We start from the raw sequence: 24,772 nt of genomic DNA, 5'->3' as shown, positions 1-24,772 counted from the left end.
GTGCTCACTGACAGAACTGTTTTCCTCCATCTTACAACTGTAGAACTTGTCGGAGACATCATATCTCTCGACCCGGGCATGAGCTTGGAAAACTAGTTTCAGCTCTTCGAACATCTCATATGCTCTGTGATGCTCAAAACGCTTTTGGAGCCCCGGTTCTAAGCTGTAAAGCATGCCGCACTGAACGAGGGAGTAATCATCAGCGCGAGTTTGCCAAGCATTCATAATGTCTTGGTTCTCTGGGACGGGAGCGTCACCTAGCGGTCCTTCTAGGACATATTGTTTCCTGGCAGCTATGAGGATGATCCTCAGGTTCCGGACCCAGTCCGTATAGTTGCTGCCATCATCTTTCAGCTTGGTTTTCTCTAGGAACGCGTTGAAGTTCATGTTGACATGAGCGTTGGCCATTTGATCTACAAGACATATTTGCAAAGGTTTTAGACTAAGTTCATGATAATTAAGTTCTAATCAAATTATGAAGTCCCACTCAGATTAGACATCCCTTTAGTCATCTAAGTGTTACACGATCCGAGTCGACTAGGCCGTGTCCGATCATCACGTGAGACGGACTAGTCATCGTCGGTGAACATTCTCATGTTGATCGTATCTTCCATACGACTCGTGTTCGACCTTTCGGTCTCCGTGTTCCGAGGCCATGTCTGCACATGCTAGGCTCGTCAAGTTAACCCTAAGTGTTTTCGCTGTGTAAAACTGTCTTACACCCGTTGTATGTGAACGTAAGAATCCATCACACCCGATCATCACGTGGTGCTTAGAAGCGACGAACTGTAGCAACGGTGCACAGTTAGGGGAGAACACTTCTTGAATTTTTTTTAAGGGATCATCTTATTTACTACCGTCGTCCTAAGTAAACAAGATGCATAAACATAATAAACATCACATGCAATTATATAGTTGTGACATGATATGGCCAATATCATATAGCTCCATTGATCTTCATCTTCGGGGCTCCATTATCATCTTGTCACCGGCTTGACACCATGATATCCATCATCATGATCTCCATCATCGTGTCTTCATGAAGTTGTCACGCCAACGACTACTTCTACTTCTATGGCTAACGCGTTTAGCAATAAAGTAAAGTGAGTTACATGGCGTTCTTCAATGACACGCAGGTCATACAAAAAATAAAGACAACTCCTATGGCTCCTGCCGGTTGTCATACTCATCGACATGCAAGTCGTGAATCCTATTACAAAGAACATGATCTCATACATCACAATTCATCATTCATCATAACTTCTGGCCATATCACATCACATGATCAATCGCTGCAAAAACAAGTTAGACGTCCTCTAATTGTTGTTGCATCTTTTACGTGGCTGCAATTGGGTTCTAGCAAGAACGTTTTCTTACCTACGAATAACCACAACGTGATTTTGTCAACTTCTATTTACCCTTCATAAGGGCCCTTTTCATCGAATCCGCTCCAACTAAAGTGGGAGAGACAGACACCCGCCAGCCACCTTATGCAACTAGTGCATGTCAGTCGGTGGAACTGGTCTCACGTAAGCGTACGTGTAAGGTTGGTCCGGGCCGCTTCATCCCACAATACCGCCGAAGCAAGAAAAGACTAGTAGAGGCAAGTAAGATGACAAAATCCACGCCCACAATAAAATTGTGTTCTACTCGTGCAAAGAGAACTACGCATAGACCTAGCTCATGATGCCACTGTTGGGGAACGTTGCAGAAAATTAAAATTTTTCCTACGGTTTCACCAAGATCCATCTATGAGTTCATCTAAGCAACGAGTCAAGGGAGAGAGTTTGCATCTACATACCACTTGTAGATCACGAGCGGAAGCTAGCCAAGGGGATGGTGATGATGGAGTCGTACTCGAACGTGATTCGGATCACCGATGTCCAAGTGCTGAACGGACAGCACCTCCGCGTTCAAAACACGTACGGGACGGGAGACGTCTCCTCCTTCTTGATCCAGCAAGGGGGAAGGAGAGGTTGAGGAATATTGCTCCAACGGCAGCACGACGGCGTGGTGTAGTTGGTGCAGCAGTACTCCGACAGGGCTTCGCCAAGCATATACGGAGGAGGAGAGGTGTTGGGGAGGGGAGGGGCTGCGCCTTGGCTTGTGTTAAGCTCCCATGCGCCTCCCCACTATATATAGGGGTGGAGGGGCTGGTTTCTTGCCCTCCAAGTCCATTGGGGCGTTGGCCAAGGTGGGAGGAAAGAAATCCCATCATTTCCTTCCCCACCGATTGTTATCCCCCCTTTTTAGGGATCTTGATCTTATCCCTTCGGGATATGATCTTATTCCTTCTAAGGGGGGATATTTCTGCGCCTTGACCAGGGGTGTGGGGCCTTGCCCCCACTACTCACGTTCATGTGGGTCCCCCCATGCAGGTGGGCCCCACTCCGGAACCTTCTAGAACCTTCCCGGTACAATACCGAAAAATCCCGAACATTTTCCGGTGGCCAAAATAGGACTTCCCATATATAAATCTTTACCTCCGGACCATTCCGGAACTCCTCGTGACGTCCGGGATCTCATCCGGGACTCCGAACAACATTCGGTAACCACATACAAACTTCCTTTATAACCCTAGCGTCATCGAACCTTAAGTGTGTAGACCCTACGGGTTCGGGAGACATGTAGACATGACCGAGACGTTCTCCGGTCAATAACCAATAGCGGGATCTGGATACCCATGTTGGCTCCCACATGCTTCTCGATGTTGTCATCGGATGAACCACGATGTCGAGGATTCGATCAAACCCTGTATACAATTCCCTTTGTCAATCGGTACGTTACTTGCCCGAGACTCGATCGTCGATATCCCAATACCTTGTTCAGTCTCGTTACCGGCAAGTCACTTTACTCGTACCATAATGCATGATCTCGTGGCCAACACTTTGGTCACCTTGAGCTCATTATGATGATGCATTACCGAGTGGGCCCAGAGATACCTCTCCGTCATACGGAGTGACAAATCCCAGTCTCGATCCGTGTCAACCCAACAGCTACTTTCGGAGATACCTGTAATGCACCTTTATAGTCACCCAGTTACGTTGTGACGTTTGATACACTCAAGGCACTCCTACGGTATCCGGGAGTTACACGATCTCATGGTCTAAGGAAGAGATACTTGACATTGGCAAAGCTCTAGCAAACGAACTAAACGACCTTTGTGCTATGCTTAGGATTGGGTCTTGTCCATCACATCATTCTCCTAATGATGTGATCCCATTATCAACGACATCCAATGTCCATAGCCAGGAAATCATGACTATCTGTTGATCACAACGAGCTAGTCAACTAGAGGCTCACTAGGGACATATTGAGGTCTATGTATTCACACGTGTATTACGATTTCCGGATAATACAGTTATAGCATGAATAAAAGACAATTATCATGAACAATGAAATATAATAATACTTTTATTATTGCCTCTAGGGCATATTTCCAACAATATGCGCGCCGGACTCGTCGTCATTGAAGCCTGGTTCAGGGGCTACTGAGGGAGTCCTGGACTAGGGGGTGTCCGGATAGCCGAACTATCATCATCGGCCGGACTCCAAGACTATGAAGATACAAGATTGAAGACTTCGTCCCGTGTCCGGATGGGACTTTCCTTGGCGTGGAAGGCAAGCTTGGCGATACGGATATGTAGATCTCCTACCGTTGTAACCGACTCTGTGTAACCCTAGCCCTCTCCGGTGTCTATATAAACCGGATGGCTTTAGTCCGTAGGACGAACAACAATCATACTATAGGCTAGCTTCTAGGGTTTAGCCTCCTTGATCTCGTGGTAGATCTACTCTTGTAACACACATCATCAATATTAATCAAGCAGGACGTAGGGTTTTACCTCCATCAAGAGGGCCCGAACCTGGGTAAAACATCGTCTCCCTTGTCTCCTATTACCATCCGCCTAGACGCACAGTTCGGGACCCCCTACCCGAGATCCGCCGGTTTTGACACCGACAGCACCCATGCAAAGGGTTGAGCTCTTAGGATTTCATGCACACATATAGAGAGAAGGGGAGAGCTAGCCTTGCCCTTCTTCTTCCTCTAGCAAACAACTCAAGGAGTCTTGTAGCTACTTATTGATTTAGTGATCATGCGGAGGCCCCACAAAGCAGGACTAAGGGTGTTATCTTCTAGGAGAGCCCCAAACACGGATAAGATCCGCCGGCGTGCATTACTTCGCCTTATCCCGCTTCCAGGCACCGGCAATGTCTTACTGGCTCCCACTATGATTGGTCATCCTTTGGCATATGTTGCACCTACCACCCGACAGCCCTCATCATGCAAGAACGCATGGACTGATTAGGGGCCCAAATCACGCGAAGATTGGATCTTATATAGTGTAAAACCACTGGTAAAGAAAGTAAGGAAGAACTTATTGACACAAAAGATTATGGATGTGCTTTTATCCAGACACTACAGAAAAACTACTTATAGGTTGGCCCTCAGTAGTGGCGGTAGGCATTTGCACTTGCCACAAGTAATATTTCAAATTCTGAATGTCGGGCACAAATTTCAGCCCGTGAATTATAAATGGGCACACATTACCCATGGGCCAAACATACAAGTGGCGGGTGGTGATTTGCATGCCCACCATTGGTACATAACATACCAATGGCAAGTGCAACCAGCCATTTTCCACTAGTAATCTGGGCCCGGATTTAGCTATGATTAGGCGTATCTCCAAACTATCGGGAGCTCCTGTTCGCCGCGTTCTCCGGCAAGTAGTCGTCCCTTCGCACAGGGCGCACGGCAACTGGGCCGTAAAACCACTGGTAAAGAAAGTAAGGAAGAACTTATTGACTATAAGGCAGAAAAGATTATGGATATGCTTTTATCCAGACACTACGGAAAAACTACTTATAGGTTGGCCCTCACTAGTGGCGGGTAGGTATTTGCACTTGCTACAAGTAATATTTCAAATTCTGAATGTCGGGCACAAATTTCAGCCCGTGAATTATAAATGGGCACAAATTACCCATGGGCCAAACATACAAGTGGCGGGTGGTGATTTGCATGCCCACCATTGGTACATAACATACCAATGGCGAGTTGCCCTAAAAAGAAACCAATGGCGAGTGCAACCAGCCGTTTTCCACTAGTAATCTGGGCCCCGATTTAGCTATGATTAGGCGTATCTCCAAACTACCGGGAGCTCCTATTCGCCGCGTTCTGCGGCAAGTAGTTGTCCCACAGGGCCTGCGGCAACTGGGCCGGTCCATTCGAGTTGAACTGAAGCGAGTTGTCTGGCGAAAAATGGACAAAAATAATATGACACAGGAGCTAGGTTTCGAACTCTAGACCAACTGCTTGTGCATGTATTGAGTTAACCAGTCCACCAGGAGAATGTTCTTAACATACTGTGCAGAAGTAACTTAAAAAAACTTTCTTCAGTGGCGGAAACTGAACATTACTTAGAAAATTGCAAAAAATGTTAGAAATTTCGAACGTTTTATTGAAGTTACGAATAAATTAAGAAATGCGAATAAATTTATAAATTTCTCATCATATTTTTAAACTACGAAGAATATTTCAAATTCTGGAACATTTTTCAAATTTGTAAACAAAACTTGAAAAATGGAACATCTTCCAAAATTTTGAACAATTCATGTAAAACTCGATCATTTTCCAAAATTTTATAACAATTTTGGAAACCTGAACATTTTTTGAAAACATATTTTTTTTGGAATTGGTGAACAAAATTTTAAAATTGGGACAACTTTTCAAATTCAGAACAAATTTTTTAAACTGAGAACAATTTTGAAAAGGAGAAAATTTTTATATACATGACCAAACTGTTGAAACGGAATGTTTTTTCTAATGCTTCGAACATTTTTTGAAAGTGCGAACATTTTTTATATAGGTGAACATTTTTCAGCTGCATAAACTGAACATGATTTAAAAAATAAGAACATTTTTTCAAAAAATTTAAAAACAAGAAAAAAATTTAATACATGAACAAAAATTTGAAAAATAAGAACATTTTTTGAAATTTGTGAACAATTTTTGAAAACAGGCATTTTTTGAAATCCATGCCATTATTTTTCAAATTTCTCAAAGAATGAACAAAAATAATTCGAACAATTTTTGAAAAAACAGAATCATTTTCTGAAAATTCGGAACAAAAATATGAAAGCAGGAACATTTTTTTAATTTATGAACAAATTTTGTGAAACGGGAACATATTTTAAATTTTTGAACAAAATCTGAAAACAAGAAAAAAATGAAATTCGGATTTTTTTTTTGAAAATAAACTTGAAAAGAAAAAAAGGAAAAGAAAAAAAGAAACAGAAAAAAGGAAACAGAAAAAAGGAAACAAAAAAGAAACAGAAAAAAAGAAAAAAGAAACAGAAGAGAAATAGAAAAACGAAGAACGAAAAAAATCTGAAAAAGAAAAAGCCGATTCAGGAACCTTCTAGAAGGTTCCCAAAACCGGAAAAAACCGGCTGGAAACATCATAAAACGTTCCCAAAACCGGTGTCTGCTGTAACGCTAAAATGGGCCGGCCCACTCGGTCGCTCCCTCGCACCTGCCCTGTGTGAAGCGTCGACTACTTGCCGCAATGAGCGGCAAGTAGGATTTTCCCAAACTACCAGTGGTAGGTGCATTTGTATGACCGCCATTAGTCATTTTAGGTTATTTTTAATTTTTTGGGGTTTATGATATTTTTGCTTTTAGGATTTTATGGTATTTTATGTATAATTGTTTGATCCTTTTAGGGCTCATTTGCCTTATTTTAGGCATTTTATAAAAATCTATATATTTAACAAGATATAATTCAAACTTGAACTGCAAGTAGATTTTTTTTTCAAATAATTGGAAAAAGAACAGATCGAAGTTGGTTAGACTATATTTAGATGTTATAAATTAATGTTTGATTATTTTTAAATGTATATAAAAAATTCAAACAAAAACTTTCTTCTAGGTGAATTGTTTTTTTACATTTACTAAAAAAAAGTTGTCCAAATGTGATTAGATTTTGAAATAGATTTAATTTTTCTATGTTGTGGGTTGCTTAGAAACTAATGACGGCCTCGAGGCAAGCGCCACATATCAAATTAACCTTTTAATTTTTCCAAGAATTTCTTGCGTATGACCTATATATACATTCATGGACTTAATTAATACTTTTATGTACATGTAGTTCAAATTTTATTTACATCCATTAAATAACTGCCTCACTACCGGACCGCAAGCTTCATGACCACCTAGATGTTGTCCCGCAGAACCTTCCGGTGCGCCTTTGCAGCATATATCCTGTTCTCTCCAGCGGCGGAATGGTCAGTTTGCTGTTGTGGTGATGCTGTGAGATTCTGATGGTGTTTTTTTTTTGCGGGGAGATTTTCTGATGGTGTTGGCGGAGGCCAGCAAGCAATACCTCTCGACATACCAGCCAACAACAAGATTTTAGCTCAGTTCCAGAGAACTAGCAAATCTCTCCCCTCACCCAAATGGGAGGAAACAACATTTCATAAGAAGATGATTAACAAGAGCAAGCAACATACAACAAAACCAAGCCAAAAAGCAAACAACCAAGTATAGAGTTTATGCCCAGTCCGTGGGCCATCCACGAGGCACAAGTATATATATTTGACAGACAAAGACATCGACAAATAAGACCGCAAGTTCCATCTGCAGGGTGATCGCGATCGCGGAGTGCCGAAACAAGAATTATCATATTATTCGATGAGGCCCCTCCAAAGCCCAGCTACCACTGAATATTGCCTACATCTTCAGAGATACATACACCCCATCGTGCCAGGTCACATGGGGCTATGCTTTTTTGGCTTCGATTACTGCTACTTAGGACCCAAGGCTGCAATCTGCTGCTCCAACTACATCAAAAGAAGAGTAGATTTATGGTTATGAAAGGTCAAAGAAGTATAGTTGAGCATAAGTTACTTTGGCATCTTTTTCCGGTACTTGCCAAAAGTTAGGTTAAGCTGGGAAACAAGGAAATACAATTCCTTTTTTTGGAGCTACCCTATACATAAAATGAAACATGGTGACAATATTAAGAGAGAAACATTCAACGACCAAATGGAGTTTCAAAGACATCGAACTAATTGCTGCAGAAACCAAACAATTATTGCTATACAAATTTCAATAGTAACAAGAATAAGATCATGCTTTTTATTTGTTTTATCTTAAACAATATACGACCAATCTAGATACTACTATTCTTGTAAGAAGTTGGAAGTCAAAAGCCGACATAGGCATATAAGATGCTACCTGCATAATGGTCTCTAGCTTGTCACGCACATCATAGAACTCATTCCTAAGAAGATTCAATGCCATGCGGCACCTGAAATAGTGCAAACACACCACACTGTCAAATTCTGAAGTGGTTAAGCAAACTAGGTTGTAATGCTTCAGTAGTCGTAACCCTTTGTTTGAGAAAGAACTCTAGCCATCTCAAAACTTTAGTTGTGGTATAAAAAGAACTCTAGAGCTATCAAGTTACAAGAGAATCATCAAGGAGAATATACTCAGATAAAGAAGTGAGTTATATCAATCACCTGATGGGAGATGATGTGAACTAGCGGGTTAGATCTTATGAATATTAGATTAATATGAGCCAATAATAGTGTTACTAAAGACAAAATAAGCTGGCAGGGTTCACACAGGGGATTTGATAAGCACAGAGAGTAGAGAATAATTATTGTGCAACATATAATAAGGTACCAAGAACTGACCCTTCTTTGCACTTTGCCTCGTAGAATTGGCAGAAGTGCACACATGAAAGGTTAACTTTCTTAGCAGCAACACTGATACATGCCAAAAAGAACAAGATCAAGAAACCAGAATTTTTTTTTTCAAACTTAACAAACGCTACCGATCGTTGATTCACATAAGCCCTATTGCGGTGTCATAATAATATTCTCGAGGAGTCATCCGTCATTGTTATTAACACAATAAATTGTTTGATAAACCAAAAAAAAAGCATTCGCCTTCTGTGCGATACCAGTTAGTAGTGCTAGAGACGATATTTATAAAATGATAAAATTTCCCTGGCCAAACGACATGAATATCAACATTTCTATTGCAGAATATATAACTAAATTTGGCTCTTCTAATTATGGCTAAACGACAACACAAACGGCACGAGTCACATGCCCATGACGTATACACCCACACCGACACATCCAAATAGAGATAACATCAATGTAGCGGACAAAGTGGAAAATCAGCCCTTGGCGTTACGCAGAACAGGAGATCATTAATGCAAGAAACATTTTCAGGATGGCAACTTTTATTGCTGACCTATGATTCATACTGGCATTGCTGATTATCACATTCAATAGTATGGGAAATTTCTACAAGGCGACAATGTTTTCCTTGGAAGAGTTTTACAGTTGCCATTGACAGGGATGCAGACAATTCCGTTATATGAAACAGAACTAAACTCAGCTTTTCTACTTATGTATATACGGCAATCGCAAAGGACACTGCACAGACACATCCGAATAGAAACGTGGACAGACCGGAAAAACCACCATCAGTGTTATGCTGAATAGCATACCACCAATACCAGGAAGCCTCGCAAGACAACGAAGTTTTAATTTCTAGTCGAGGCATAACATTGCTGTTGGATGAATACCAGTACTTTACACAACAATTTTTTGCTTAACGAGTTTTAGCATTGCCATTGGCAGGAATTCCGACAATCCCGTTAGATGAAACACAACTAAACTAGCTCTTTTATTTATGTATATAATATGACAACCGCAAACGACACAACACCAACACATCTGAATAGAATGTGGATAGACTAGAAGATCCACCATCGCCGTTACGCTGAATAGCATATCACTAGCTAATACCAGGAAGGCTCGCAAGGCGACAAAGTTTGTATTTCTCGTCGAGCCATAACATTACAGTTGGATGAATACCGGTACTGCACCAAATAAAATTAAACTCGACACTTGTACTTATGGTTACACGATAGCGCAAACAACACCAACGGCAGTATGCCCGTGACAAACACATTTGAATCGCATGACATCGATGAAGTAGCAAATCACCTGCAGCTGGTCCCCTTGAGCTGATGCACCAGTTCGCGCACCATGTCGAAGTCCACATCGGGCAGGTTCCTGGGAGCGAATCACAAAATAAGCAGAGACAGACGAAATCAATACCCAAGACGACCGGGATAAGGAGAGCAGAGGGCTTGGGCGCGGTGGTACGGCACGGACAGAAGGCTGGTGATGTCGTTGAGCATCCTGTAGGCATGGTGGAGGAAGATGTTGATGACCTAGGGGAGGAAGCTCTCGTCCTGCGGCGACTGCAGCTGTTGGTAATATTCGTCCAGAATTCCCTGGATCCATCACGCCAAGTCAGTGCGAGAGAACGTGGACGGAATTCCAGCCCAGAACCACACGGCCGCTATTGAATTGAGGGGAGGGACGACTCACCATGGCGTACATGTGGGGGCGTTGAGTTGCTGCCTGAGTACGGTGGCCGGCATGGCGAAGCGAGGAGGTCCGGGGGACGGAATTCGAAGCTGCTGGCGGAGTTGACGAGGACATGAGTGTTGGCACAGGCCCGACCTCGACGCTGCGATCGCCGTGTACTCTTGGGCCAGACGCACGTACGAGCTACTGCAGCCGATTACTTTCCGGCCGGTCCGGAGACTCCCGTACACAAGTAGTACGTAAGCAGCTGAATGGATTCCTACGTGAGGCTAGCGCATGCACGTACGTTGTACAAGTCGCCGGCTTGTTGATGCACAACCACGTACGCAACACAACAGGAGACGCCGATGGATCGCAACAGGAGCCTGTCGCTCCTGGGACTTTTATTGCTTTGATCTGGGTTATCGATTATAGGGGTACCTGTACGTATATATATAGTAGCTAACCTAGGTTACTACTAATCCTATACCTACACGGCTACGTGATGACCGTTCAAGTCCGAGCCGGACTGGACAACGTGGTTAATTCCAACAATTACCCCCCTAAACACGATGTCCTCACTTCACAGCTTGAAGATCGATCCTTCGCCGCATCTTCACGAACTTCTACCGTCCCAAAGATCTGGTTAGGATATCTCCAAGCTGGTCGTCGGTGCAAACGTAGTTGATGTCGATCTTGTTTTTTTCCACACACTCCCTTAGGTATCGATACCTCGTATCGATGTGCTTGCATCTACGATGATGCATTTGATTCTTCCATAGAGAGATTGCAGACTCGTCATCAATGTTGAGCACCACTCGTTCCTTACTTGTGAGGTTATCGAGTAGTCTTCCTAGGCAAACGCCTTGACACACCGCGGTTACAACTGCAATATACTCTGCTTCACGTGATGATAACGCGACCACCTTCTACTTTTGTGATAGCCAATTCACTATGCTACCTCCCAAGAAATATGCCACACCCGAGGTACTTTTACGGTCGTCCACATCTCCTGCCATGTCGCTATCACTGTAGCCAAGTAGCTCCACCATCTCCTTCTTTTTCTCTCTCAAATAGACACAACCGAAGTTTGTTGTCCCTTTGATATACCTGAGTATAATTTCCACAGCTGCCCAATGTTCCATTGTCGGTGCTTCCATGAAGCGACTCACTATGCCAACAGAATAGGCCATGTCCGGTCTTGTATTCGTGAGATACCTCAACTTCCGGACCACACTTCTATACTCTGTTGCATCAACCGCGGGTGCTTCACTCTTCTTGCTTAGAACAAGACGAGGCTTCATCGGAACACGACTTGATTGCAATATTTCATGCCACAGTTTTTAAGTACCTTCTTTGTATATGCCTTCTGACATATTATGATCCCTTCCGGCTTTTGATGTACCTCGATCCCAAGGTAGTAAATCAAGAGCCCTAGATCAGTCATCCTGAATAGCTCCTTCATTTGTAGCTTGAAGTTTGCAATTACCTCTTCAACTGCTCTAGTTATCAGCAGATCATCAACATAGATACCCACTAAGAGACGATCCTTGCCTTCACCTCGCTTGTACATAGCATGCTCTAGTGGGGCTTTCCCAAATCCAAGAGAAATCAATGTACGGTCAAGCTTAATATTCCATGCCCGAGGAGCTTGTCGTAGCCCATACAACGCCTTGTGTAGCTTCAATATCTTCTGTTCCTCTCCTTCTTGGATGTATCCCGGTGGTTGCTTCACATACAATTCTTCCTCTAACTCCCCAGTCAAAAACGCGGAGTTCACATCCATGTGATGTAGCCTCCAAGATTCTTGAGCTGCGAGAGCTATAAGTAGTCTCACCGAGTCCATCTTTGTAACTGGAGCGAACACTTCTTCGAAGTCCACATCTTACTCTTGCACGTTTTGTTTAGCCACGAGCATTGCTTTATGCTTCACCAAGTACCCTTCGGCATCCTTCTTGACTTTGTACACCCACTTGAGCTCTATGGCATTATGTCCGTTGGGAAGATCGACGAGTTCCCATACTTTGTTGTCTTGGATCGCACCCAACTCTTCATCCATAGCACGACACCAACACTCTTCCGTTTTTGCATCTTCAAAATTTTCCGGTTCCTCAATGTGCAAACATTGTTGCCCTTTACTCTTCATCTTCACGAATTAATTTGAAGCACTTCCTCTGAAGATGTGTCCAAGGCGCGTCGCTCCTGTGCTATCGGAGAAGATACTTCTGCTTCTGAACTTGCCAAAGTTTGCGATTGGGGCACTCCCGAGCTGATTGCACGTTCACCAGATGAAACAGCCATGAAATCTGGAGTACCTTCACGTGCATGCCCTTCTAGACTTCCTGACACGTGGCTTGCTGGACGTTGGTCAATGGCTGGACTCTCTGGCTCTTGTGGCCTACTGGATTTTCTCCCACGTTGGGAGCTTTGTGGTAGGCTGCGCCCAACCTCCTGGCCGCTCACGCAGCCACCAGGTCGAGCGCTTCCGGCGCTGCCTGGTGCGTCCTGCTGCTCGCCTTCAGGCTTCTCGGGCGCTGGTTTATCTGGCGAGTCCGGCTCCGCTCCTTCGTCTGGAGTATCACTCCGCGTCGCCGAAGTTTCCAGTTGCTCCGGCGACATGTCTTCGCTGTTTTCTTGTGTGACCACAACGTCACACAGGGTGTCGTGGACTTCTGGCGCCACGTCTTCGCCTGCTTTAAGCGTGACCACATCATCACGCCTCGCGTTGTGTTTTTCTGGCGACATGACTTCGCCTGCTTCTAGCGCAATCACATCGTCACGCATTATGCCGTGGTCTTCTGACGCCACGTCTTTGCCTGTTGCTAGCATGACCACACCGTCACGCCTTGCATCATGGTCTTCTGGCGCCACAAATTCGCCTGGTTTTACTAGCATGACCGCACCATCACGCCTTGTGTCATGGAAGTCTCTCTCCATGGAGCCTTTTGGCAGGGAGTGCTCGTTAAACTCTACTGGGCTGGCCACTATCAATGAAGAGCTTGGAGAAGGGTGCAGGCACGGTGGCTCTCTCACGGAGCCTTTTGGCAGGGAGTGCTCTACTGGCTGGCTGTTCTTAATGAAAAGCTTCAAGTTGATGATGGCGTGCATGCAGATACATTTTGGTGGATGGGCCAGCTAGCTACAGGTTGACAATTAGCCAGGAGGCAAGCAGATGTCTTTCAACGGCCCTTAGCCAAGGCCCCACTGGTCATTGATGGAAGGAAGCCTTGCTTTTCCAATTGCATATCCCATCACTAAATAGTGCACATATGTATATTGCTAATGAATATTTTTGGCATGTTTATATCTTTTACATGCGAATGCTAAATGTATCTGGAACATGGTTCCACCGGAACCCCTGTGAATAGTAAATTTGGAAATCATACATGGAAGAAAAAAAATCTGATTTTTTTGTAAAATAGGTAGCCGACCGATGTACTCGCATATGAAGTTTCACGAAAAAATGACATCCGTGCAATTCTGGGCAAGAATGACAAAACTATGTTATAAAAAAAAGTATGCTTCGACTAGGATTATCTTTGGAACAAGTACTGCACCTCATAGCCAACAGAACTAGTGGAACCCATCTGCCCCCGCGCCGCTCCCTCCCCGGGGCGACACGGGCGGCGAACCCCCCAGCCTCTCTTGCCCCACCCATCCCATCCACCCACTCGCCGTTGCCGGTGGCCTCCAGCAGGCAAAGCCTGCGCGGAGCCGTCGGCGACGAGGCTCTTGCTCCTTGTCGGCTGCTCTTTTGATGGGGAGATCTCAGGCGGGTTGTGACTGTCCGGAGCTCGTCAACACGGCGGTGTCCTCGATCATGGTAGCGGTGGTCACTGGCACACGACGCGGTGTCGCCATGATGGGAGCTCCGTAGCAGGCATGCGGTTGCGGTCTTGGCTGCCCGTGCGGGTCCAATCTGGATCCTCGCGGGCCGCGGCTGGCGCGGTTGGTGGGGGCGAGATTCGAGTTCGGCCGGTGTGTCGTTCACCGGATCTGGTATGGTGCGGTGCTGCGGCTCAACACGCGGGCTGGTGGTGGCTTGGCCGGTCAGGTAGCGGCGGCCTGGACCCTTTTCGTCCAGTCTCAACACAGACAGAGGCGGACTGTGGACAACATGCCTGAGGGGGACTCTTCGAACTAGGGATGGCAATGGGTACCCATTACCCGCGTACCCTGCGGGTAAAAACCCTATTAGGGTAAAGGTATGGGATAAAAATTTACCCATGGGTACTTAAATGGGAAAATATCATACCCGTCGGGTGGAAAGGGTACGGGTATGGGATCGTATAACCCATGCCCGCTTACCCATGTACCCATCTAAAATGTTAACAAATGGGTTTCCGTTAATATCATAACGTATTAATTTTACCCTCCTAATCACGCTAGATAAAAACTCTAATGTGTAGTAAAATTATCTCTACGATTTATCTTGATTTTGTGAACTTAAAGTGTATACGTATGTGTTGTTATGTATGATTATGTGTTGTTTTTTTAAACATTTTTATGTGTCACTTTATAGGCAAGTATTTTTGTTTATGAGAATGTGTTATTGTTACAATATGTTATTGTACATTGTTGTTTAAAATTTGTTGCTATTAATAATTTATGATTATATATTGCTTTTTACAACTATTTTCTACTCAACTGATGTGTTGTAAATGCGGGTATATTTACCCGCGGGTACCCATATACCCTGTCGGGTGATGGGTATGAGAAAAAATTGTACCCTTGACGGGTATGGGTATGGGTGATGGGTAAGTTCAGGGTGGATGGGTAAGGGTATGGGGTAGCTCCACCCGTACCCATACCCTGCGGGCGCCATCCCTACTTCGAACAGATCCGGGTGAAAACCTGCTCTCAGCTAGCTGCCAAGGCCGGTGGTGGCGACGTTGGATGTGTCCTTCCCTTCTTAAAGGCATCGCCGTGGAGAAGTTCAAGGCCACTCTCTGCTACCTCTATGGGAAACCCTAGATCAGTAGATCGGATGACGGCGGTGCTCTGGTGTCGTTTCCCTCTTGGGGGCGTCATTCTTGGAGGTGTACATATCCTGAGGGACCAGTGGAAGGCTTTTTTGGTGGAGCGGTGCTTCAACTTACACATTGATGGTAGTGGATCTCGGTGGCATGGCGTAGTGGAGATTCATCGTTCGATGCGTGGAGATGGACTCGCGCAGGAGGAGGAAACTGTCTGGCGTCATGGTGACGTCGATGATAGAGAGGTCTGGCAAGGTCGGTGCATCAGTTCTGCTCTGAGGATGGATCGATGGAAGATGAAGGTGACGGCCCTTGCAGCATGCGGTGCTCACTAGGAGTGTGCCAAACCGGTGCATGACCCAATCTAGGTAGTGGCTTGTATGGGGCATCCGGCTTTAGATGTTAGGCTTTGGTGCGATGTCTGTTTGGTATTAGGCCCGGACATTCGACACACCTTCATCAAGGGGATATGAGTAGCAACAGTGTTGTCAAGATGGTCGCTTCAGGCATATTGATGTATCACCTTGTATAGTCTTTGTGAATAATTAATAAAATGGTTGCAGACATCGTCCAGATGCAGAGTCCGGTGGTACATCCTCCTTTTCTAAAAAAAAGCACTGCACCTCATGTCTTCTTCATATGAAGCCCACAAAATAGCAACAAAAAGGTTGATGTTTGAAAAGAGAGGGTCGGCAGGGCCATTGAAGTGCAGCTCCTGGTCAGTTTTGCAACTGGATGTGGTTTGAGAATTTTATTATCTTTTTTAATCTGCTTCAGCTTACCATTTGTAACTGTTGGAAGGGAGAGGTAGGATTTGGTGGAATAGCCTTATGTATTGCTTGAGCCTCGTGGGCATATATATAGGAGTACATGATCTACTTGGAGTACAAGGCAAGCTAGAATATTTCCTAGTATAACCTATGTTTCCAACACAATCACGTTACTCAACACCCCCCACAGTCACAACGGTAGTGACGCAGACGGTGAGACTGGAGAAGAATCTGAAGGCAAGCCGACGGACACCCCCACACAGTCGTAATGGTCGACGCATCGTGGAAGTCGTGGCTCGAGTGGAAACCGACGAGGTTGCTCAAACAAGGCGGTAGCCCTTTGTGTCGTTGTCGAGGTAGCCGAGAGCGTGGGTGGTGGAGCCGTGGTCGAGGTAGCCGTGCGAAGAATGCCGTGGTCGATGTCGAGTTGGGGTAGCCGGTGTCGAGGAAGTCGCCATGGAGCTGCGGGCGCAAGGAGGCGCCGAGTTAGTCGTGGGCGCAGTGGTGTCGAAGTAGTGATGCGCCAGGAAGTAGATGATGTTGACGACGCATCGCATCGGGGTTGCCAACCCCGGGGACACATCGTAGACGAAGGCACGCGTCGGTGTTGCCAGCACCGGTCATGCGTAGACGGACAAAAACGAAGTTGACGAAGCACCGCACCAGGCTTGCCAGGCCCGGGGACACGTCGTGGACGAAGGCACACGGCGGTATTGCCAGCACCGGGCATACATAGACTGGGACCTGCACGAGCTGTACGCCATGTCAAAGAAGTCGAAGAGGCCAGCAGAGAAGGACTCAACGACGATTGCGGCGCCAATCGGCATGGGGCCAATGTCGCCCGCGGTTGTCGGAGTAGATGAAGCGGTCGGGGTAGATGACGGCGACGCTGGCGATGGGTTGGTGCTGGATGAAGATGAACGGGGTGGACGGGTGGTCGCGGCGGCGCCGGCCAAGAGAGAGTGGCGGCGGCGGCCTGACGGCGGCAGCGGCGGCTAGGTTAGGAGCGCGGTGGCATGCTGGAAGCAGGCGAAGAACCCGACAGCATGACGAAGACCAGTGCAGGCAGTGGCGTTTCCGCGCCAAGGGAGGCGGCACGGCGCATACCATGAAAAGTCGACGCACAGCTACGGCGGTGGACCGCGGTCCGTGACGCTATGGCTCGAAGGGGCGACGCAGCGGTGGCGGGCAGGTCGGGGCGACGATGGGAAGACCTCGGTGCGGCGGCAGGGACCGCGGGCTACGGTGCGACAGCCCGAAGTGGCAGCGCGGCGAGGGAGCGTGGGTCGGTGCAACCGCGGGGACGGCCTCAGGACGGTGTCGTGGACCGCGTGCCACGCTCGCTACGGGGACGACCACGCAGCGATGGTGCGAGGGTCGGAGCAGCCACTAGGACGACCTGGAGCGGACGGCCTTGCGGCGGCGGTGGACTGCGGGCCGCGGCACTACGGCCCAAAGGGACGACACAGCGGTGACGTGGGTCGGTGCAGCCGGAAGAAGAACCACGAGGCGGCGGCGCTGCGACCTGATGGGGCGACGTAGTGGCAGCCTGTTGCGCGGTCGGTTGAGGGGCGCACTGAACTCGGGACAGTATTCCCGGGACCTGCGGAAGCGCGCGCAACCAAGGGGCCAGGTCGGTCGCATGGCGTAGATGAGGCGGATCGCGGCGGCGGGCAGGTGATCAATCCGATCGCGCGCGAGGTCTGGGACGCCGCTCGGTGGAGACGGGGTGGCGGCGGAGTCTGAGATGAATCCGGTGACGGTGGGCGGCAGGGCGACTATGATTGGCCGCCGCATGGAGCGAGGCCGCCGGATCGGGGTGATGCAGGAGTCCCGGTCGAAGCAGGGCGGTGACGGCCGGCGTAGATCGACGGGCAGGCCGGTGCATGAACGACGGCGGTGAAGGGCCGCCACATGACGCGAGGCCGCCGAGTCGGGGCGACCAGCGGGCAGACGTGCGAACGACGCGCGAAGCCGCCGGGTCGGTGAAGTAGCCGGCCGGTCGCACCAATGTCGGAGTAGAGGCGTGCGGGGGTCGACGGCGGCGATGGGCGACGCAAACCGATCAAGATTAGATCGGAAAACCAAAAAGAAAAACGCTGATCAAAACGACCGGCGAGAGAGCGAAAAAACCCGGAGCCAGGGCTCGGGAAAAAGACTCTCCAGGGCAGTCGGCCAACACGGCCGGCGGATGAACCCTAGGTACGGGCGGCGCGGCTCCCCGGTGGCGATCATGGAGGCCGACCGCCCCAGGGGCGGCGGGCGGGTGCGAAAGCGTCGGGCTAGGGTTTAGAATTGAGATAAGGCTGATACCATGTTGGAAGGGAGAGGTAGGATTTGATGGAATAGTCTGATGTATTGCTTGAGCCTCGTGGGTATATATATAGGAGTACATGATCTACTTGGAATACAAAGCAAGCTAGAATATTTCCTAGTCTAACCGATGTTTCCAATACAATCACGTTACTCAACAGTAACGAATACAGTTCATCGGAATTTAACACTACATGAGAATTAAACTGAGTGAGAGTTTGTATCTAAAGCATACCTGATGCCTTGAGCTCTGGAAATGTACTGCATAAATGTTGAGACAGAAATGTCAGGCATAAACTGGTTGGTCTTCCATCAAGCAACAACTGATTAAACCAGGTTGTCTGCAAGTTGTAAACATACAAACAGAGCCACACAAGAAGACCTCTGATTGACACATATATTAATGAAGCATCGTCGCTAGAATAATTTATCAATTTCCATTCCACCTGAATCGGATTGGCTTAAGTTTAAATTGGATTGTACTGGATAATCTCCACAAAATCAAATGAACCGCGGACCCTCGCTGACTCTTCGGCCGTCAACGCCGGCAGCTTGGAACATCAGGTACACTTGTTTTAGGTGTAGATCCAACATCACATACACTTGTTTCTTTGTTCTGATTATCTAAATAGAGGTAATAGTTTTACCAAAAAATTCTCAATCTATCATATTGTAACATCAAACAGGATGTGGGCGAATGCTCAAGAACTAGCACTAGTAGAAAACACGGCTATCGTCCAAGCTCAATATACACATTAGTTCCGGTTGCATTACGAACCGGGACTAATATGGGCATTCACTAGTAGAAAAGGGGGCCATGGTCCAGGCCGGGTCAGCCTATTAGTCCCGGTTCAGTCTAGAACCGAGACCAATGGTGGCATTGGACCCGGTTCGTGAGCCCCGGGGGCCGGCTGGGCCACGTGGGCCATTGATCCCGGTTCGTCTGGACCTTTTGGTCCCGGTTGGTGGGACGAACCGGGACCAATGAGCCTCCCTCCTGGCCCACCATTATTTGTCCCGGTTGGTGGCATGAACCGGGACCAAAGGCTGCCCTGTAGTCCCGGTTCATGCCACCAACCGGGACCAATGAGATGCCTATATATACCACCTCGCCCGCGAGCAGAGCACTCCCAGTGCTCTGCTTTTCCTGGTCGGCGATGGGGGAGCTTTGTGGTGCTCTAGCTCACCTCCTATGCACACAAGGTGTTCGATGGAATGTCCGAGCCACACTACTTAAGCTTTCTCCTCTCCAAGCTCGACCTCCAAGCTCCATTTTCCTCAATATTTGTCTAGGTTTAGCGGTCCGTCACACCCCGTCCCCGTCTTCACCGCCGTCGATCATTCACGCCGATCTCATCGCCGGCACCACCGTGGTGAGCCTCTTGTTCTTATCTTCTTTCTGAAAGGAAAAATATTCTTACTTGTATGTTTAGATAGATACTTGTATTATTTTCTTACTTTTATTATTGTATCTTATATAGTGCGATGGTTTTGGTATCCGCCCCCGTCGGTCCTCGTCCTGTCTATGATTCGGATGTGGCATATATTATCTTTTCATAACTATTGGTTCATTTATTGTTTATGAAAATTATGCCGACCAACGTGACATAGATTTTATTTATCCAGGAGGTTGTTGAAGCGGAAATTCCAACCGACCTTATTGTCGAGAGATTAAATTTAGTTGAAGAAGAAAACAATTTCTTGAAGGAAAAAATAAGAAAAATTGAGGAGGAGAAGATGATATTGGAGTTGCATGTTGCGGATGTCGTCGATGATCACAAGATCAAGATGGATGCAATGCGCTTGAAGATTAGAAAGATTAGAAAATATGCCATTCATACTGAGGCTTGGTATCATTATGCCGTTGGATCAGTTGTTACCTTGGTTGCGATTATGATCGCATTTGTTTTTGCATTGAAATGTTTTACATAGTTTCAATGTATAGTTTAATTAATTTAGATGCTCTGCAGAGCTTTATGTTGTTCTGTAATGATTTTCCCTTGAAGATGAGAACTATGTATGTACTTTGGTTTTAATGTGATGATGAACTTCTATTAATTTGGTAACTTAGTTATCTATTCATGATGTTCTGTAATAATTTTTGACACACTTAATTATATATAATGCACGCAGATGAACTGGCAATGGATGTACGGTAACAGACACACCTCCCAGTACATTAAGGGCGTGCATGATTTTCTCGAAGTGGCTGAGGCAAACAAGCAGAATGGTTTTTTTGTGTTGTCCATGCCCTATATGTGGGAATACGAAGTCTTACTCTGACCGGAAAATTCTTCACACCCACCTGCTTTACAAGGGTTTCATGCCACACTATAATGTTTGGACGAGGCACGGAGAAATAGGGGTTATGATGGAAGACGGCGAAGAAGAAGAGTACGATGACAACTATGTGCCCCCTGAATACGGTGATGCTACTGAACATCAAGAGGAACCAGACGATGTGCACGATGATGCTGCAACGGGCGAAGCTGCTGAAGATCAAGAGGAACCAGACGATGTGCCCGATGATGATGATCTCTGCCGGATCATTGTCAGTGCAAGGACGCAATGTGAAAGTCAAAAGAAGAAGCTGAAATTCGATCGCATGTTAGAGGATCACAAAAAAGGTTGTACCCCAATTGCGAAGATGGCAACACAAAGCTGGTACCATACTGGAATTGCTGCAGTGGAAGGCAGAGAATGCTGTGCCAGACAAAGGATTTGAGAAGCTACTGAAAATATTGAAGAAGAAGCTTCCAAAGGATAACGAATTGCCCGACAGTACATACACAGCAAAGAAGGTCGTATGCCCTCTAGGATTGGAGGTGCAGAAGATACATGCATGCCCTAATGACTGCATCCTCTACCGCGGTGCGTACAAGAATCTGAACGCATGCTCGGTATGCGGTGCATTACGGTATAAGATCAGACGAGATGACCCTGGTGATGTTGACGGCGAGCCCCCCAGGAAGAGGGTTCCTGCGAAGGTGATGTGGTATGGTCCTATAATACCACGGTTGAAATGTTTGTTCAGAAACGAAGAGCATGCCAAGTTGATGCGGTGGCACAGTGAGGACCGTAAGAAAGACGGGAAGTTGAGAGCACCCGCTGACGGGTCGCAGTGGAGAAAATCGAGAGAAAGTACTGGGCCGAGTTTGCACGTGACCCAAGGAACGTATGGTTTGCTTTAAGCGCGGATGGCATTAATCCTTTCAGGGAGCAGAGCGGCAATCACAGCACCTGCCCGTGACTCTATGTATGTATAACCTTCCTCCTTGGATGTGCATGAAGCGGAAGTTCATTATGATGCCAGTTCTTATCCAAGGCCCTAAGCAACCCGGCAACGACATTGATGTGTGCCTAAGGCCATTAGTTGAAGAACTTTTACAGCTGTGGAATGGAAACGATGTATGTACGTGGGATGAGCACAAACAGGAGGAATTTGACCTAAAGGCGTTGCTATTCGTGACCATCAACGATTGGCCCGCTCTCAGTAACCTTTCAGGACAAACAAACAAGGGATACCACGCATGCACGCACTGTTTACTTGACACCGAAAGTATATACCTGGGAAGCTGCAGGAAGAATGTGTACCTGGGCCATCGTCGATTTTTTCCGACCAACCATCAAGGTCGAAAGAAAGGCAAGCATTTCAAAGGCGAGTCAGATCACCGGAAGAAGCCCGCCATGCGTACCGGTGATCACGTACTTGCTATGGTCAATGATTTACACGTAATCTTTGGAAAGGGTCCCGGCGCACTAGCTGTTCCGCATGACGCTGGGGGACACGCACCCATGTGGAAGAAGAAATCTATATTTTGGGAGACCTACCCTACTGGAAAGACCTAGAGGTCCGCTCTTCAATTGACGTGATGCACGTGACGAATAACCTTTGTGTGAACCTGCTAGGCTTCTTGGGCGTGTATGGAAAGACAAAAGATACAGCTGAGGCACGGGAGGACCTGCAACGTTTGCACGAAAAAGACGGCATGACTCCAAAGCAGTATGAAGGTCCTGCCAGCTATGCTCTTACCAAAGAAGAGAATGAAATCTTCTTTGAATGCCTGCTTAGTATGAAGGTCCCGACTGGCTTCTCATCGAATATAAAGGGAAAAATAAATATGCCAGAGAAAAAGTTTCAGAACCTAAAGTCTCATGACTGCCACGTGATTATGACGCAACTGCTTCCGGTTGCATTGAGGGGGCTTCTACCGAAAAATGTCCGATTAGCCATTGTGAAGCTATGTGCATTCCTCAATGCAATCTCTCAGAAGGTGATCGATCCAGAAATCATACCAAGGCTAAGGAGTGATGTGGTGCAATGTCTTGTTAGTTTCGAGCTGGTGTTCCCACCATCCTTCTTCAATATCATGACGCACGTCCTAGTTCATCTAGTCGACGAGATTGTCATTCTGGGCCCTGTATTTCTACACAATATGTACCCCTTTGAGAGGATCATGGGAGTCCTAAAGAAATATGTCCGTAACCGCGCTAGGCCAGAAGGAAGCATTTCCATGGGCCATCAAATAGAGGATGTCATCGGGTTTTGTGTTGACTTCATTCCTGGCCTTAAGAAGATATGTCTCCCTAAATCGCGGTATGAGGGGAGACTGACTGGAAAAGGCACGCTTGGAAGGGAGTCAATAATATGCAGGGATGGATATTCTTGGTCTCAAGCACACTACACAGTTCTACAGAACACTACCTTGGTGACCCCGTATGTCGATGAACACAAGAACAGTCTGCGCTCCAAATACCCGGAGCAGTGTGACGATTGGATTACATGTGAACACATCAGGACTTACAGCAGTTGGTTGGAAACACGTCTTAGAGGTGACAACACTATTTGTGATGAGTTGAACTTGTTGTCCAGGGGACCATCTTCGACTGTTACGATTTGGAAAGGATACGAGATAAATGGGAATACATTTTACACGATTTACCAAGATCAAAAGAGCACCAACCAAAACAGTGGTGTCCGCTTTGATGCAACAACCGAGAGGGGAAAGGACACATATTATGGTTACATAGTGGACATATGGGAACTTGACTACGGACATGATTTTAAGGTTCCTTTGTTTATGTGCAAATGGGTTAATCTGTCAGGAGGCAGGGTACAGGTAGACCCACAGTACGGAACGACAACAGTGGATCTGAAAAATCTTGGGTACACTGATGAACTGTTCGTCCTAGCCAATGATGTGGCACAGGTTATCTATGTGAAGGACATGTCTACCAGATCGAGAAAAAGAAAAGATAAGGAAGCAAATACATCATACGATGAGCCAAAGCGCCACATAGTTCTTTCAGGAAAAAGGGACATCGTAGGAGTGGAGGGCAAGACAGACATGTCTGAAGATTATGAAAAGTTTCATGAAATTCCTCCCTTCAAAGTCAAGGCTGACCCCAGCATCTTGATAAACGATGAAGATTATCCATGGTTACGGCGCAATAAGCAAATGACACAAGCGAAGAAAAAGTGAAGACTTTCTCCCGCAACTATTATGATGATACCATGCCAACTTTGTAACAGACGAGTATGATACCATTGTCCGTTTTGTACATGCACATGCTATGTGGGTGAAATTATGATACCATGCCAACTTTCAACTTTTTCAAAGTTCATTTGAAATGCTTTAATGTCTTGTGGTTCGGCCCTCGTAATACCATTAATCACGGTTCGCTCCTTGTCAACTATGTTCTCACCAAGAACACACTCAAGAGGGCAGCCACATGGGCCATTGGTCCCGGTTCGTGTGGGCCTTTTTTCATCTATGTTCATTCTTTTAGTAAAGTTAATCACAAACTTGTGATTCACACAAATTTCAAAGAATTCAAATTTGAAAACTAATGGCACTAACAGAAAGTTTATAATTTTTCTAAAACTAAAAGCAAAAAGAATTAAAAAATAAAGCAAAAAACAATAGAAAATAATAATGCAAAAAACAAAACAAAAAAACTGGAAAAAAACTAAAATAAACTGCCACCTATTGGGCCACCACGGCCTGAATACGACTAGAAACCCAAACTGGGCCAAGATTCAGGCCCGCAGAAGGCCCAATATGCCCACATCAGCATAGCGTGAGATTAGGCCCGAAAGCCTGCAATTGAGAGGAGCTCCAGAGGGTGGGCGCAATAGCGCTTATAAACCACTCTCGAGCCCTCTCCACTAGAGAGGTGGGACTAAACTTTGGCCGCGACGCGGGCAACACAGGGGCCTTTGGTTCCGGTTGGTGGCACCAACCAGGACTAAAGGGGGGCATTGGAACCGGTTCGTGGCACCAACCGAGACCAATGCCCCACCTTTAGTCCCGG

The 24,772-nt window shown here is 46.5% G+C and overlaps 1 protein-coding gene across 1 annotated transcript; it reads right to left on the bottom strand.

Moving 5' to 3' along the window:
- Nucleotides 1-7,504: 7,504 nt before the first annotated feature.
- On the bottom strand, nt 7,505-11,591 carry LOC119350120 (histidine-containing phosphotransfer protein 2-like). Its single transcript, XM_037618109.1, has 5 exons — nt 11,509-11,591; nt 10,030-10,098; nt 8,701-8,772; nt 8,237-8,309; nt 7,505-7,839 (listed from the first exon to the last, which is right to left on the bottom strand). Exons 1-5 carry the CDS (start codon nt 11,589-11,591, stop codon nt 7,804-7,806), a joined length of 333 nt encoding a protein of 110 aa, XP_037474006.1. The 3' UTR covers nt 7,505-7,803.
- Between the last annotated feature and the right edge of the window lie 13,181 nt (nt 11,592-24,772).

The sequence above is a fragment of the Triticum dicoccoides genome, chromosome 1B (genome assembly GCF_002162155.2).
Source record: "Triticum dicoccoides isolate Atlit2015 ecotype Zavitan chromosome 1B, WEW_v2.0, whole genome shotgun sequence".
NCBI classification, from domain to species: Eukaryota; Viridiplantae; Streptophyta; class Magnoliopsida; order Poales; family Poaceae; genus Triticum; species Triticum dicoccoides.
The sequence above is the reverse complement of the archived record's forward strand: the minus strand, read 5'-3'. Positions and strand labels throughout refer to the sequence as shown.